The following is a 13,544-nucleotide window of genomic DNA, read 5'->3' as shown; positions in this document are numbered from 1 at the left end:
GCTCGAACTCGCGACCCCGAGATTAACAGTCGCGTGCTCTTTGGTCTGAGCCAGCCAGGCGCCCCTGGTCTTGTTTTTTCTATATGTTGAGTCATCTTTCTCTTAAATCACTCAGCCTCCCATATTCTATCTGGAAACCAGGGATAATAATACCTTCCTCACAGAGTTGGTGGGACTGTAAATGAGATCCCATATATGAAAGAGCTCCGTAGAGTGCAAATTCACAGCGGAAGCATAAGAGATTATGATTCCCAGAGGGGACTAAAGGAAAAGGCAGGAGGAAGCAAGTCCAGGCGGGGTCAGGGGAGGAAGCCCTTCCTGGCGCCCTCTGGTCCCCACCAGTCCCCTCTGGCCCTGACCTTGCCGTGGATCTGAGGGCGGGCAAGTGGAGGGGCGGTCACTGCAAACTCCCACTGCTGGGGTTCCCTGCCTGCCCCCCCACCCCCGCCTCCTCACAGGACAGGGCAGGACAGAAGTCTGAAGACTGTGGGGTGGGGGGGCGGGGCTTCTTCCTACAGCGCTGGCTGGATGGCCACCGAGGAGCCACCCGAGAGCAAGGGCCCTCACCAAGGTGGCCAAGGTTGAGCACCGGTGCCGATGGCCACTAACGACCCGGATGAGTGAGGCTTGGAAAGTCCTGCTCTTGGAAGACGTGGATTGGAAGCCAACCTCGGACTGCTCATCAGCAGTCGGTCCGGCAGTCAACGTGCCTCCGTGTCACTCTGCATAAAGAGGTGCTCTCTGCTCCCCTGCCGGGAGCCTGACCCTAACGCCTGTGGGTCCCTGAGAAGCCAGAGCCCCAGCTCCTTCTTGTTAAGATGTAACAGCTGCTGGGAGCCGGCTTGGATTTCTCTCCCTGCCCATCCCCTCTCCGGATTCCAGAGAGGCCTGGGGACAGATGCACCGTTTAGAATTTCTTCAGGGGGGCGGCCAACAAGGGCATTCTTCCTATTCCTTGGGCTTCCCTTGCCCAAAATGGGAGATGAGCTGGGGGACAGCCGCATAGGCAGCAGGTCCCTGGGGAGATCCTTCCTGCCCAGGGTAGTAACACAGCCTCAGGAAAGAAACCCTCGGGAGTCGCCGCCTCCTTTGGCCTGGAGAGAGGTGCCTGCGCCCAAGGGAGGTACAAGAGCGGGACTTGGGACCCCGTGTCGGGAGGGACGCGGTTTTGAATCCCGGCCCTGCCACGTGCTGCTCTGTTCATTTGGGCCACCGCCTGTTGCCCTGTCCCCAGTGTGGAGATAAACCTCCCTACTCTCTAGGGTTGTTGCTGGGGTTCAGTGATGTGCCTAATAGCTTCTATTACAGCATCTGGCCAATTCCGGAGTGCGGGGACTACTGGGCCCCTTCTCTGCCACAGAGCGGGGGTCAGATGACTTTCTGTACTCAGCACAGATTAACCTTGGGCATGTGGGTATGATGTGGCTTCTAGCACAGAGGGGCCCCAGTTCTGGAAAGTTCTCTTTGGTTTTTTTATTTATTTATTTTTTTGGTGTTTTTTTTTTTTTTTTTTCCCACACAGGGTTTCTTGCAGTTGGGGTCTTGAAGCTTTCAGGTGTGGTATGCCTAGGCCTTGTTGTAACCAAACAGAGAAGGACATGGAAGAGGATAGAACTGATGGATGAGAGAGGGAGAGCCCTCCCACTGTAACAAGCTCCTGAGAAGACGGAAGAGGAAGAGCCAGACTTCACTGTTCTGAAATTCCGCTGTTCTCTGCCGTTTTGAAAGGCAGGGAGCGATTGGCTGTTTTCCCAGCCTCAGTTGTGCCGGAATCCCTGGATCTCTAGGAGAGTGGGAGCCGGCAGCACAGGAAGCACGAGGGCACCCTCTCGCCTTTAAGAGTTCCCACTCCAAGGGGCACCTGGGTGGCTCTGTCCGTAAAGCCTCCGACTTCGGCGCTGGCCGTGATCTCGTGGTTCACGAGTTCGAGCCCCGCGTCGGGCTCTGGGCTGACAGCTCCAAGCCTGGAGCCTGCTTCGGACTCTGTGTCTCCCTCTCTCTCTTTCTGCCCCTTCCCCCACTCGTGCTCTCTCTCTCTCTGTCAAAAATACAATAAAAAATATACGTTAAAAAAAAAAAAACAACTTCCCGCTCCATCTGCAGCCCGTGAAATGTATCGAGTCTCGGTTCAGGCCTCAGCTAGCCACGTGAGCTCCAGTAAGCACTTTATCTTCATCTGAAGAATGTGACTAATAACCCCTGACTTGTCTGTGTACGGGACTGTCCTGAGGACCCAAAGAACTTGGAGAACTTTGAGCGGGTTCCCTTCCACGTGGGCCACAGACACATACCTGCCCAGCCGGACTCGGGGACCATCACCCCCACCGCCACCTCGAGTGATTGCCGTGGCAACTGAGTGCCCGGCTAACCCCCGCCCCTTGGTCTAGTTTCAGCTTAGATGTTGTTTCTTAAAGGTCTTTGGGCCTCAGACTGGGTCTCCCTCCTGTAAGCTCTCATAGCATTCTGCAGAATCCTCTTATCACGTGTGTCAGGAGTTGCATAGTGTGGCTGTGTGACCGTTTAGCATGTATCTTCGGTGCCAGGCTCTAAGCTCCAGGAGGCAAAGGAGTACGTGTGTTGCACATCATCAGATCACCAGCATGTAACACAGTGCCTGGCACCGGGCAGGTAGGTGCTCGATAAAATCCTTGCTGGATGAAGGAGTCAATTGCCTGCCTCGACCCCCTTTTATCCTTCAGTCAACCCCTGCTGCCAAGCGCCCATCTATTACGTCCCTCTTGCCCAACATCTCCTTATAAGGAGAAGGGCGACATCTCTCCTGTCTTCATAATTCAAGGAACAAGTCAGCTAGATCATAGTTGGCCTTCTTCCCATCTCCCATCACAGCAGACCTCGCCCAGAACCCAAGGCTGCAGGTGAGTAATTGCTAGTTATTTATTTATTTATCCTTGCGCAAGGCTGCCCTCTGGTGGTTAAACACGGAAGCGAGCACGGGAAGGATTGAACCGCCCCGGCTGAGCCGGGCTCAGAGGGTCCCCAGTGTGCCAGGAACAGGTAAGCGTTACAAGGAGGGCCTCCGGGTGAAGATTCTTGTCAGTCTCCGTCCTTATTTTTTTTTTTATTAAAACATTTTTTAATGTTTTATTTATTTTTGAGACAGAGGGAGACAGAGCATGAGGAGGGGAGGGGCAGAGAGAGAGGGAGACACAGAATCCAAAGAGGCTCCAGGTTCTGAGCCGTCAGCACAGAGCCCGACGCGGGGCTCGAACTCACGAACCGCGAGATCATGACCTGAGCCGATGTCGGACACTCCACCGACTGAGCCACCCAGGCGCCCCTAGTCTCCATCCTTATGAATGTCTCCCTCCAAATCTAACAGGAAGCCCTTGGCCTAGGAAGAGCAAGAAAATAAAGCCTCATAGAAATCCCACCCTACCCTGGTGGGCGAAATAGCTATTCTGTCCTCAGTGGTGAGCTGGCAAATGTTTAACAACTCCTCTCTCTCTCTCTCTCTCTCTCTCTCAGAATCCCGATGTGTAGCATTGACTGATTTCCATGGTAGAACTTCTCTCACCATGGCCGATTTCAAACTACCAATGTGATGTCACTTGAAAGTGTTGTCGGGAAAAACAAGCACTCAGGGGCCCGTCACTGTATACTACATCACGGATGCGAGTAAGTTCAAGAACTTACTGGTTACTAGTAAAATAATTGGGAAGTCATGAGTTTGAGTATTTATTACATGTGCTTTCAATATCATATATCTAAATGCGAGCTTGTAATGTAATTCTGAATAAAAGCCCTGTTCAGCCACTGGCTTACAAAAGTCTGGGAAGTGTAATAATTGGTTCTGTAAGCCTCGTAGTAAGAGCTGGCTCCCGCATGCCATTGCTTCTCCCACTTCCCCCTTCTTTTTCTCCTCCTCCTCTTCCTCGTACATGACTTCCCGGCATTCTGTGTGGGTAGGATGGATGGCGAATATGGGAGTGAGCTTTGCTCCAGACGCTGCTATTTTCTGAGTCAGGAGCCATAAGGTGCTAAGGAAAGAGAATGAGAAAATGCAAATTTGGCTACTGCGGGACGCTTTCGCGTGTGTGTCTGTGTGCGTGTCTGTGTGCGTGTGCCCGCGTGTGTGCACGTGTATCTGTGTGTATGTCTGTGTTTCCGCGTGCACGTCTATATGTCTGTGTGTATGTGTGTGTGTGTCTGTGTGCATGCACGTGTGTGTGTGCATGTCTGTGTGCGTGTGCCTGCGTGTGTCCGTGTGTATGTCTATGTTTCCGCATGCACGTCTATATGTCTGTGTATGTGTGTGTTGTGTGTGTGTGTCTGTGTATCTGTTGTATGTGTGTCTGTGTATCTATGTGTGCGTGCATGTGTGTGTGTGCGTGTGCGTGTGCAGCCCGTGGGGGCAGGGGGTGAGGGTGAGTTTTGCAACTGGATCAGGGGGCCGATTCCGGCCTGGATGACAGACCACCGCGTGGAGGCGAGGCCCGCACCCTTCCGGCCGCACGGGGAGCGGTGAGTTAGCAGCAGCGGCCGGTGGGGAGGCGAGGCAGGCAGAAGTAGGCGCTGGGGAAGAAGCCCAGGTTGATGGGATTGCCGTCTAGGCGGATGTCTTCCAGCCGCCTCCGGCTGTGTTTGTGCTCCTCAGTGTCACAGAAGGCGTCTTTCTGCATGGTCTCTATCATGTTATTCTGGAAAGAACACATTGACAGCTGCCAAACCTCCCCCTGGAGAGTCTGCCCCCAGGCAGCGCCGAAGGCACGGATCAATCCGCTCTCCCCACCAGCTCCCCTCTTGGGAGTGGAGAAACCGAGGCACATGAGGCCGAGGCCACGCAGCAAGGGGTGAGGAGAGAAGGCCTGTGGAGGATGGATGTGGAGAGCAGAGAGGGAGGAGGAGGAGGAGGAGACAGAGGAAGGAACCAGCCGCCGGTGAGGTGGGGTGAAGGATGCTGAGGGACAGGAAGCATCTTCGGAAGGAAAGGAAGGCCGTCGCGCCGAGGCTGTGGGCGATGGCCTGGGCAAGACCCCGGCTCCAAGCCTCCAGTAAGCTCCCTGGGAAGGAGACCCCACCGCATTCTCAGGATGCCCCTGGGCTCTCTGCAATGCTCTTGGTCTTGGGGAGGCTGCTTACCTGCAGGTGCAGTGAGCGCAGGCTGGGGGGCAGGGGCCCGGGGATGGAGTCCAGCAAGTTGTCAGCCAGGTAGAGGAACTGCAGCCTCTCTAGCCCCTGGGGAGGAGGCAGAGGGCATGGGAGGCTGGCAGGGGCCGTGGGACCTGGCAGTGACAGGTGCCCAGCGGGGCCCCAGTGTTCACTGAGGGCCTCCTGAGCCTCAGCCACGTGTCAGGCTCGGGCCTGGGTGCTGCCCGGGATGCCCAGTCTCTCGGGGGCTCACAGGCACTAACTCTCACCAGGGGCAGCAGGAGAGCTGCTGTCATTGAGGTCTGGCAGCTGGGGGAGCCTGCCGGAGCTGGTAATGAGGAGCAGCGAGGGGTAGGCGGGGGAGAGGGGGCGCGGACGGGGTGGGAGGGAGGACAAGGGGCCATCCCAGTTCAGCCTCAACTTTTCCCAAATGAGAAGTCTCCAAATCTGGTCCTGGAGTGGCTGTGAAGAGAATGTTCTGGAAACGTCTGGAGCGGCAGAGTGAGAGCCGCAAGCACACGTGAGGCAGGCTGAGCGGGTGCGTGTGGCAGAGCTGGGCGTGAGCCCCTCCTCGCGGCCTCCCTGGCACCACTCCTGGAGCTCTCAGAGCCCTGTTGAGGGGGCAGTCGCACGGGCCACGTGTGTGCCTCGGGTTTAGCCCTTTCCAGCACGAGTGGCCAGCCAGAGATCCATCAGATGGATGGATGCTCTCGCGAGCGCTTGGTCAGAGAAAATCAGTTAGTAGTGGGCTTTTTTCCAAAGCCCACTTTTTTCCAAATTTTAGGTAGGGTTAGGGTTGGAGCCAGCACGATCGCAAGTCACAGCACAGCCTAGGTTTTAGGGGCGTAGGTGCTGCGGGGGCCGAGAGGTGAATGGGACAGACGTGCCGAGAGGCCACGTGCCGGAAGAGGCGGAGGGAGAGCTGCTGACTCTCACTTCTGGTGCCAACCCCCCTCCCCCATTTCCAGTAACAAGCCCATGAGGCCTGCATTTCCTTTTCCTGGAAGTTCTTGGGATGGCGTGTCGTAAGACACCCTCTTCTGGAGTCAGAATCAGTTTCTTGAAACAAACAAACAAACAAACAAAGTTGAATAAATGGGAACAGATGAAGAAAATGGGGTTTGATTTTCATACCCAGGATAGTGTTGGAGCAGGGACATCCCATGAGGGCAAGGTTGTGTGTGTGTGTGTGTGTGTGTGTGTGGTTGTGGGCATGCGTGGCAAGTGCTAAATGGAGGACTTTAGGCCCTGGCTCACCCTGAAGGCTTCGGGCTGTATTCCGGAGCTCTGGAGCCGGTTCAGGCGGACGTCCAGGACCTCGATGCCAGCGGGCAGCACGGGCAGAGCCGCCAGCTGGTTCTCTGGGAGGATCAGGTCCCGCAGGGCAGGCAGCAAGCGGAGGGCATCATCATCAATGGAGGAGATGGAATTGCTGGAAAGGTCGATCTTCTTCAGTTTTGCTATGGGGTATGGGGGAGAATACAGAAAGTCACGAGACGCGCTATCCTTCCTGGCCCTTGCTGGACCTACCTGTACCCCTGCCCCGTCCTTTTAAAGATAGGCAATGCCAGCCAGTTCTCCACCCGTGTGAGGTCCAAGCCAGAAGAAATGACGTGATAAACCAGGGCCCCCTGGGAAAGCCCTCAGATTCGGCCATACTTTCTCATGGAGTTCTGTCCTGTGTGGTGGCGGCCCATGGATATGGGTTCGGTAGAAACCTTTGTAGGGCAAGACCCAATAGGCCCACCAATCCTTAGACCCATCCCACCCCCACTCTTCACCATTAGTTGACGCAAAAGGACGCCATGGCCCGGAAGGCTAAGGGATTTAGTGGTAGCATCTGGATTTGAGCCCAGGTTTCCTATCTGAGGCAGGGTATAAGGCATAGGAATAACATGCCTTAGGAATGTTAGGAATAGGAATAGGTATAAGGCATAAGGAAAACACGACAAACGAAAAATGGATAAATGGCGTCAGTGCTGTGGAGGGTCGACGTAGCCTGGTCTTGTCCAGAGGCCAGGAGGGCACAGAGCTGTAGTGGCTGGGAATCCTGAAAATGGAGGCCTGATCCTATCTTCCCCTTCCCCGCTTTCCAGAGCTTTGGGGAGAACAAAGGTGGGCGGGTCACTTCTGTTATCCAACATCTTCAAGGAAAGGAATCAGGGAGACTTGGGGCTATTTCCATTTGGTAGCTGGGGAGACTGAAAACCAACAGGGAAAGGCTAACACAGGTGGGACGCTGTGTGACAGCTCGTGTGGCTGGTGCCCAGGCGGAGGGCCCGTGGGCTTCCCTCCACCAGTCAGTCCTGCCCTCCTCCTGTGCCAGAGCATTACATACTCAGCCCTTTGAAGTCTCCAGCTCGGATCCGGCTGATGCGGTTGAAGCGGGCGTACAGGTAAGTGGTTGTCTTGGGGAGAGGCGGGATGCTCTCCAGGTCAGCATCGTCACAGTACACGGAGGAACCAAGGCACACGCATACCAGACATGTAGGCAGGCCTGGCTCAGCTGCAAGGCAGAACACAGGGAGACCCTTCTCAGACTGCCTTCAGCCTCCGGAACCAGTGGCCCTTGCCCCAGGGAGTGTCTGAGCCACGGCTAGAACTCAATGTCGCAATGCGCTGAGGCAGTGCCGTGGGCTGCCCCGGCCCGGCCCTCAGCCCCTAACCCAAGAGGAGCAGATCCTCACCCAGTTGTCACCCAGTCTCGGCCCACTGGTCCTCTTATCAGGCCCCAATCCGATGCAGGTTTTCCCGGGCCTGTGTGGGTGTTTCTAGGACATCCATTGGTCTTTTTTCCATAGGGGCTCCTCTCTGGTCCCCAAAGGCACAAGGAAGATAAACTAAAGGCAGAACTAGGCGAAATGGCTAATGGTTGCTGGTCCTGCCATCTGCCTTGTGGGCGAGGAGTTAGACACGTTCCGTCTGGCTCCGAGAGGCAGAACGAAGCCACGACGGAGTGGACAGTGCTTGCCTAGGATTCATTTCCCGTTCTTATGGTGTCAGCATCCCAGGAAATAGCTCTCTCCTGTTCTCATGCCGTGACCGGTGGTCATTAGACATAAGTCAGGCCTTCAAGCCCAAACTGGCTTTGAAAAGTTGGGACGGCTTTGCTGGCTCATACGACTGACTGGTGCAGGTAGTTTCTGTTACTTGCCACTACAAGAGATTACGGGAGACCACCGCTCATCCGACTCAAGGGCGAAATCTGTTAGCAGGGACACAGCCCCAAGATTAAGAGGCAGCTTTTCTTTGCAGGCAGTGACCACTATGGGTGGAGCAGAGAGGACCTCAGGGCCCTCCTTAGCCCAAAGCCTTGAATGGCAGATCAAGCCGAGGCCTTTTATGGTCTTTTTAAGCCCGGGGTTCTACAGCTCCGAGAGGTCATGGGTTCCTACAGATGCCCGGATACGCTAGATCCATCCAAGGCAAATATCTCAGGAGAACAGGAACCAGGGACAAGCAAGTCAGGAATTAACTGCATCCCTCCTCTGCGTCAGTTTGATCCCCAAAGAGTGCCAACCCCTTATTGTCAGATGTGCCGGTGTCCCAGTCTCCAGGAGGGCATCAGGGAGGGGAAGAGAGCTGCTAAGGGGGAATTTAGAGCCGAAAAGCAGTATGACTGCTTCATCTGCCCCCATGCCAAGTGACAGCCACAAAGTTATTTATTCTCCTCTACAGCTTTTAATTGTCTCTAATCTAATTACCACTCAACCCGCTCCCCTAGTGATGCTGTTAATTAAGGTAGGGTGGCTTTGCTAGGAAGAGTGGAGTTCTTGCTTTTCTTTTTTCTTTTTCTTTTTCTTTTTCTTTTTCTTTTTTTTTTTTTTTTGGCCTCCTATCCAGCAAAAAGCAGTAGGGACAGCTTACAGTAAAGGTTACAGTAAAGGTTAGCTCCCAACCCTTCCCTCCCTACCCCAACTGCACTTTACTGTAGTAGCCCCAGGGCTGGGTCATGGCTACATGGCCCATGACCTATGCGTACTGAGACCTGTGACCGTGAACTCACCGTGGCTGCTTGGGGAGCCTGGGAGGCCCAGCATAGTAGGCTTGGTCATGGTGGGCTTTGACGAGAGTGTCCTTGGATTCACCGTGCTCTGAGTGGAACCGATCCTGGTTGGAGGACCCAGGCTGGATCCTGCTTTGACCTGGAGACATAGCACGTAGCACACAGTAGGCCAGTTATTGGCTTTGGACTCTGGGGACCTCAGTGACCAATTTCAAACTTACAAAGAGTCACTGTGGAGAAAAGGGGGAGGGAGGAAGGGAACTTCTTAAAGAGCATCTGGTCCAGTATCTTCCTTACATGGAGGAGGAAATGGGCCCAGAGAGGAGAGCACCAGGGATCAAGGAGGCGGCTGGTGGCCAAGCTGTCCAGAGCTGGAATCCATATCTCTGGATCGCCCAGGCCACCATGCTTCCTCTTGCTCAGCACTGACTGAGCTCACGCAGCCAACGGGTGCGGGCTTCAGATCAGCCCCTGCAAAGGCCAGGAAGTGCTGAAAAAGAACTTCAGACTAGAAGACAGAGCAGATGGGGTTTGGAGCTTCTTTTTCTAGCGAGAATATGAAGACATCGCTGACTCCCACCCAGTGAGACGTGGCTTATGGTCTTATGTGACGGCAGGCTACAGATGTATGACTTCTATGGGGGAATCCCGTCAAGTTTACTAGAAGCCGACAAAGAAACTGAACTTTTGCTGTCCTCTTTCTCAGCATTATCTACGTGATAAGTTCCTATGGAGGGACAAGAATTTCCACCTCCTGGAGAAAGACGTGGAGGCTTGAGATGCCTGCACTGTGGGCAGCTGGAGAGGGGCCAGGCCCCTGACACCCAGTTCCTACAGGGAACACAGTTGGTCTGCTGTGTGCTCCTTACCTCAGGGAGCTGGTCCCCATAGTCCATGAGCCCTTCATAGTCGCTCAGGTCAATGACCTCATCGTAGTTGTCCAGGTCAGGGACGTAGTTCCCCAGATTCAGGACCTCGTAAGAATCTCCTTCCTCGTTCGTCGGGTCTCTCCTCTTCCTCCCCTTTGGGGGAGAAGCTGTCCCTGCTTCTAGCAGCACCAGGGCCAGCAGGATCTGGAAAGCCAGGATCTTCATGGGGACCCTGGGGGGAAGTGGCAGCAGAAATGAGGAGGAGGTTAAATCACGTCGGAGCCCAGTCCTGGGGCACGGGCAGGAGGAGGGGCAGCCGTCTAAGAGGCAGGGTTCTCTCGGGCTTTGTGGGAACGACTCACTTCCCACCCCCACACTTGCCGATTCCATGTCGTTATACACTCAGTGCATCTATTGCGTGTGCAAGCCCCCCAACGGCTGGGGCTCTGTCTAGGGGGCTTCTCCTGCCAGCCCCTCCCACCGCCACCCAACTTCAGTGCCTGTGGGCTCTCACACACGCTGAGTTTCGCTCACACAGGCACGTGTAGACACCTGGCAAAGGCTCGTTTACTCATCTCATGCAAGGCTCCCTGTCTGCACACCTCCCTACTAATTAGGCATACACTCGTGCATTTATACAAATGTCCTAACGACCACACGCGCAGAGTACCATCACTAGTCACCAAGCTAGGTTTAGAGAGATATCATCAAGGAGCCTTGTGGCTTTTTAAAAGATTATGCATCCATCACACATTTGCTCAACAAACATTTATGGGGTGTCTGTTATGTTCCGGGCACTGGACTCCTCTCTGGAGGCGCAGAAATAACTAAGGCACACCTAGCACGCTCAGAGTTCATGCTTTTCAAAACTGACATATAACGTAAAAAGAACGTTAGTTATAAAATATACTTCCTAAATGCAGCTTTTTTTTTTTTTTAATGCAGCTTAAAAAAAAAAAAAACGTTTGGGGCGCCTGGGTGGCGCAGTCGGTTAAGCGTCCGACTTCAGCCAGGTCACGATCTCGCGGTCCGTGAGTTCGAGCCCCGTGTCGGGCTCTGGGCTGATGGCTCAGAGCCTGGAGCCTGTTTCCGATTCTGTGTCTCCCTCTCTCTCTGCCCCTCCCCCGTTCATGCTCTATCTCTCTCTGTCCCAAAAATAAATAAACGTTGAAAAAAAAAATTAAAAAAAAAAAAACGTTTACTTGTTTGGAGAGAAAGAGAGAGAACATAAGTGGTGGCGGAGCAGAGAGAAAGGGGGCCAGGGGACCCGAAGCAGGCTCCCCGCTGACAGCAGTGAGCTCGACCTCAAGAACTGTGAGATCATGACCTGAGCCGAAGTCGAAGTCGGAAGCTCAACCGACTGAGCCTCCCCGGGGGCACCCCTCAATACAGCTTTTTAGAAACAAATGATCACAGGAGCAGAAAGTGTTCTTTGCATGTAGCTGGGGGGGCATGTACACATCTAGAGAGTTCCCTAGATGTCTGCGTGTGTGCACCAGGGATTACGTGCGTGCGTGATGAGCACGTAAGCAGAAATGTCTGCGCGAGTTCCTGCACAGAGGCACAGAGGGGTCAAGGAATGTGTGTGGTGCGGGTGTGAGGGAGCCGGCGTGTTTCTGATAGTGCAGCTGCAGAAATGTCTAGCACGTTCGTCTCCTTTGTGCATTTCAGCTGGGCCCAGGGTAAGCCCTCTGCAGTGGCAAGAGTGATTTTTTCATCAGAGCTTTTGCCCCCCGAACCCCAGCGCCCAGCAGCCCCTTCCAACTTCTCTTGCCCAGAGGCTGCGACTCCCTCCATCCCCCTGCCCCCCCCACCCAGTCCCTCCCAGCCTGCACCACAGCCCCTCATTTGCATACCAATCTCACCTCAAACCTTGAACCTTACCCCACACAATGCTGTTTCCCAAGGAACAGAGCCTCACAGCCTCCGGAGAAGTAGGGACTCTGCTGGAAGGGTCGTCTGCAGTGGGCCAGGGTAGACAGCGGGGTGCTGGCTGAGGCCAGCGTGTGGCCAATCAGACTTCTCCTCTTGCTGGTGTCCAGCTGTTCCCCCTTCTCTTTGCTCAGCGGGTCCCCCATCCTATTCCTTTGCTCGGCGGCTGGGAATTTCTCTCTCTCCCTCTACCTCCTCCACTGCCACCCCCACATGTACCGCCCCCCCCCACCTCCCACTCTCTTCTCTCCTCTTTCTCTGCTGCCTTTCTCCTTTCCAGGCCGCTCTGAGGGGGCTGGCAGTTCCGACTCCCTAAGGGAACAGACAGCAGGTGGGGGGAGCATTCAGAGGGATGGGGCTTGACTTTCTTGCTTTTTTCCAGAGGGAACCCGAAGATTCAAAGAGGCTGAGTTAAGGCACTCTGACCACACCACCACCCACCACCTGGAGCCCCAACACGGGGCCATAACTGCCCAAAAGTCACCAGAGGGAGGCAGTTCAAAGAGAAGGTGAACGGGGTTGGGGCAGGATTTGAAGACGCGGCTTCAAGTTCTCCAGTGATGATGACGATGATAATGGCAAGGAGGACACAAGGAATTCTCTCAGTCCACTGAGGGTGGACCCTAGAAAGGAATTCCTGATCACGAACACCAGGAGGCATTGTGTGGGGTCCTCAGGGGGCCGAGAAGAATCCTCTCCCCCCACCCCCCACCCCCCACCCAAGATGTATGTATCAGGAGAGATGTTTTTTTCCTTGGTGCCTCAGGCTAAGGGGTTCCCCCGTATTCTGCCAGCCTGCGTGCTTGCCTGGGGGTGGGGGGTTCTTCCTTGCTGCCCCTTGTTCCCTCCTCCCTCCCACCGACCACATACTGACTCCTGGCTGTGAAGCTCCCCGACGATCATCTAGTCCAAACCACCTACCCAACAGATAAGAAACCGAGGTCCAGCTGGGTGCAGTGACTTACCCAAGGTCACACCGAGCCAGGACCAGGGCTTAGATTTCTGACTCTCGGGCCAGAGAGTTGTCGTTTGTTCATATGACCCTGCCTCTTTTCACCTCATCCCCCATCCCCCACCCCAGCTCTGAGATCATGTGCCTCGATGCCCTCAGAACAGATGGCCTTGGCAGGACGCATCTCTGCCCTGGCATACCAGGTGAAGGGGCAGATCGAAGAGCCTGGCCCAGGGGCCAGTGCTTGGCCTGCAATGTTCCCAGGCACCAGCTGGTGTGGAGGAGGCATCCTCCAGCCCGAGGACCCGGTCACCGAAGATACGCATGTTCCTGTGGCCCTGGTAGCCCACCATCTGGAGAGACTCACCAACGGGGGCTCTGCTGGTGGAGGGAGAGATAGCCCTGGAGCCAGCAGGGTGCCCAGGAAGCAGATGGCACATTTGGCATGCTGTCCTCCCCCACTTTCTCTCCACAGCTTTGCAGGCGGAGACTAACCCTCCCCCACCCCAGACCCCAGTCAGGCTGGGCTCTGCCCCCCCCACCACCATCCCACGCCATTAATTCCCTGCAAGCAAGGCAAATGCGAATGTTCATTCATTCCCCTTGCCGCCTGCTCCCACTCTCCCTCCCCACTTTCTCCGTGACGGCTCTGGCCCGCGACTGTTCCTCCCACACG

The 13,544-nt window shown here is 55.1% G+C and overlaps 1 protein-coding gene across 2 annotated transcripts; it reads right to left on the bottom strand.

Annotated features, from left to right (window-relative positions):
• Positions 1–3,875: 3,875 nt before the first annotated feature.
• OPTC (opticin) lies at positions 3,876–12,079 on the bottom strand. 2 transcript variants are annotated; one of them, XM_006942880.3, is made up of 8 exons: positions 11,869–11,977; positions 9,985–10,216; positions 9,116–9,254; positions 7,448–7,615; positions 6,367–6,569; positions 5,101–5,196; positions 4,461–4,658; positions 3,876–3,998 (listed from the first exon to the last, which is right to left on the bottom strand). In XM_006942880.3, exons 2-7 carry the CDS (start codon positions 10,207–10,209, stop codon positions 4,488–4,490), a joined length of 1,002 nt encoding a protein of 333 aa, XP_006942942.3. In that variant the 5' UTR covers positions 10,210–10,216; positions 11,869–11,977; the 3' UTR covers positions 3,876–3,998; positions 4,461–4,487. The 2 variants fall into 2 exon arrangements, with proteins under 2 accessions (XP_006942942.3, XP_011289232.3); XM_011290930.4 differs by having other exon boundaries at positions 3,876–4,658; positions 11,869–12,079.
• Positions 12,080–13,544: the final 1,465 nt, after the last annotated feature.

The sequence above is a fragment of the Felis catus genome, chromosome F1 (assembly GCF_018350175.1).
Source record: "Felis catus isolate Fca126 chromosome F1, F.catus_Fca126_mat1.0, whole genome shotgun sequence".
In the NCBI taxonomy this organism is placed as follows: Eukaryota; Metazoa; Chordata; class Mammalia; order Carnivora; family Felidae; genus Felis; species Felis catus.
This window is presented reverse-complemented; position numbering and strand designations above follow the sequence as displayed.

Bases quoted from the DNA above. Each gene is read 5' to 3' on its own strand.
- OPTC (XM_011290930.4), bottom strand. From the start codon at position 12,062: ATGGGGGACCCGCTGAGCAAAGAGAAGGGGGAACAGCTGGACACCAGC. The intron at 10,217-11,868 runs GTAAGGTTCAAG...ACTTCCCCCCAG, and splicing joins GGGAAACAGCATTGTGTGGG to GGTCCCCATGAAGATCCTGG. The intron at 4,659-5,100 runs GTAAGCAGCCTC...TGTTCTTTCCAG, and splicing joins TGCGCTCACTGCACCTGCAG to AATAACATGATAGAGACCAT.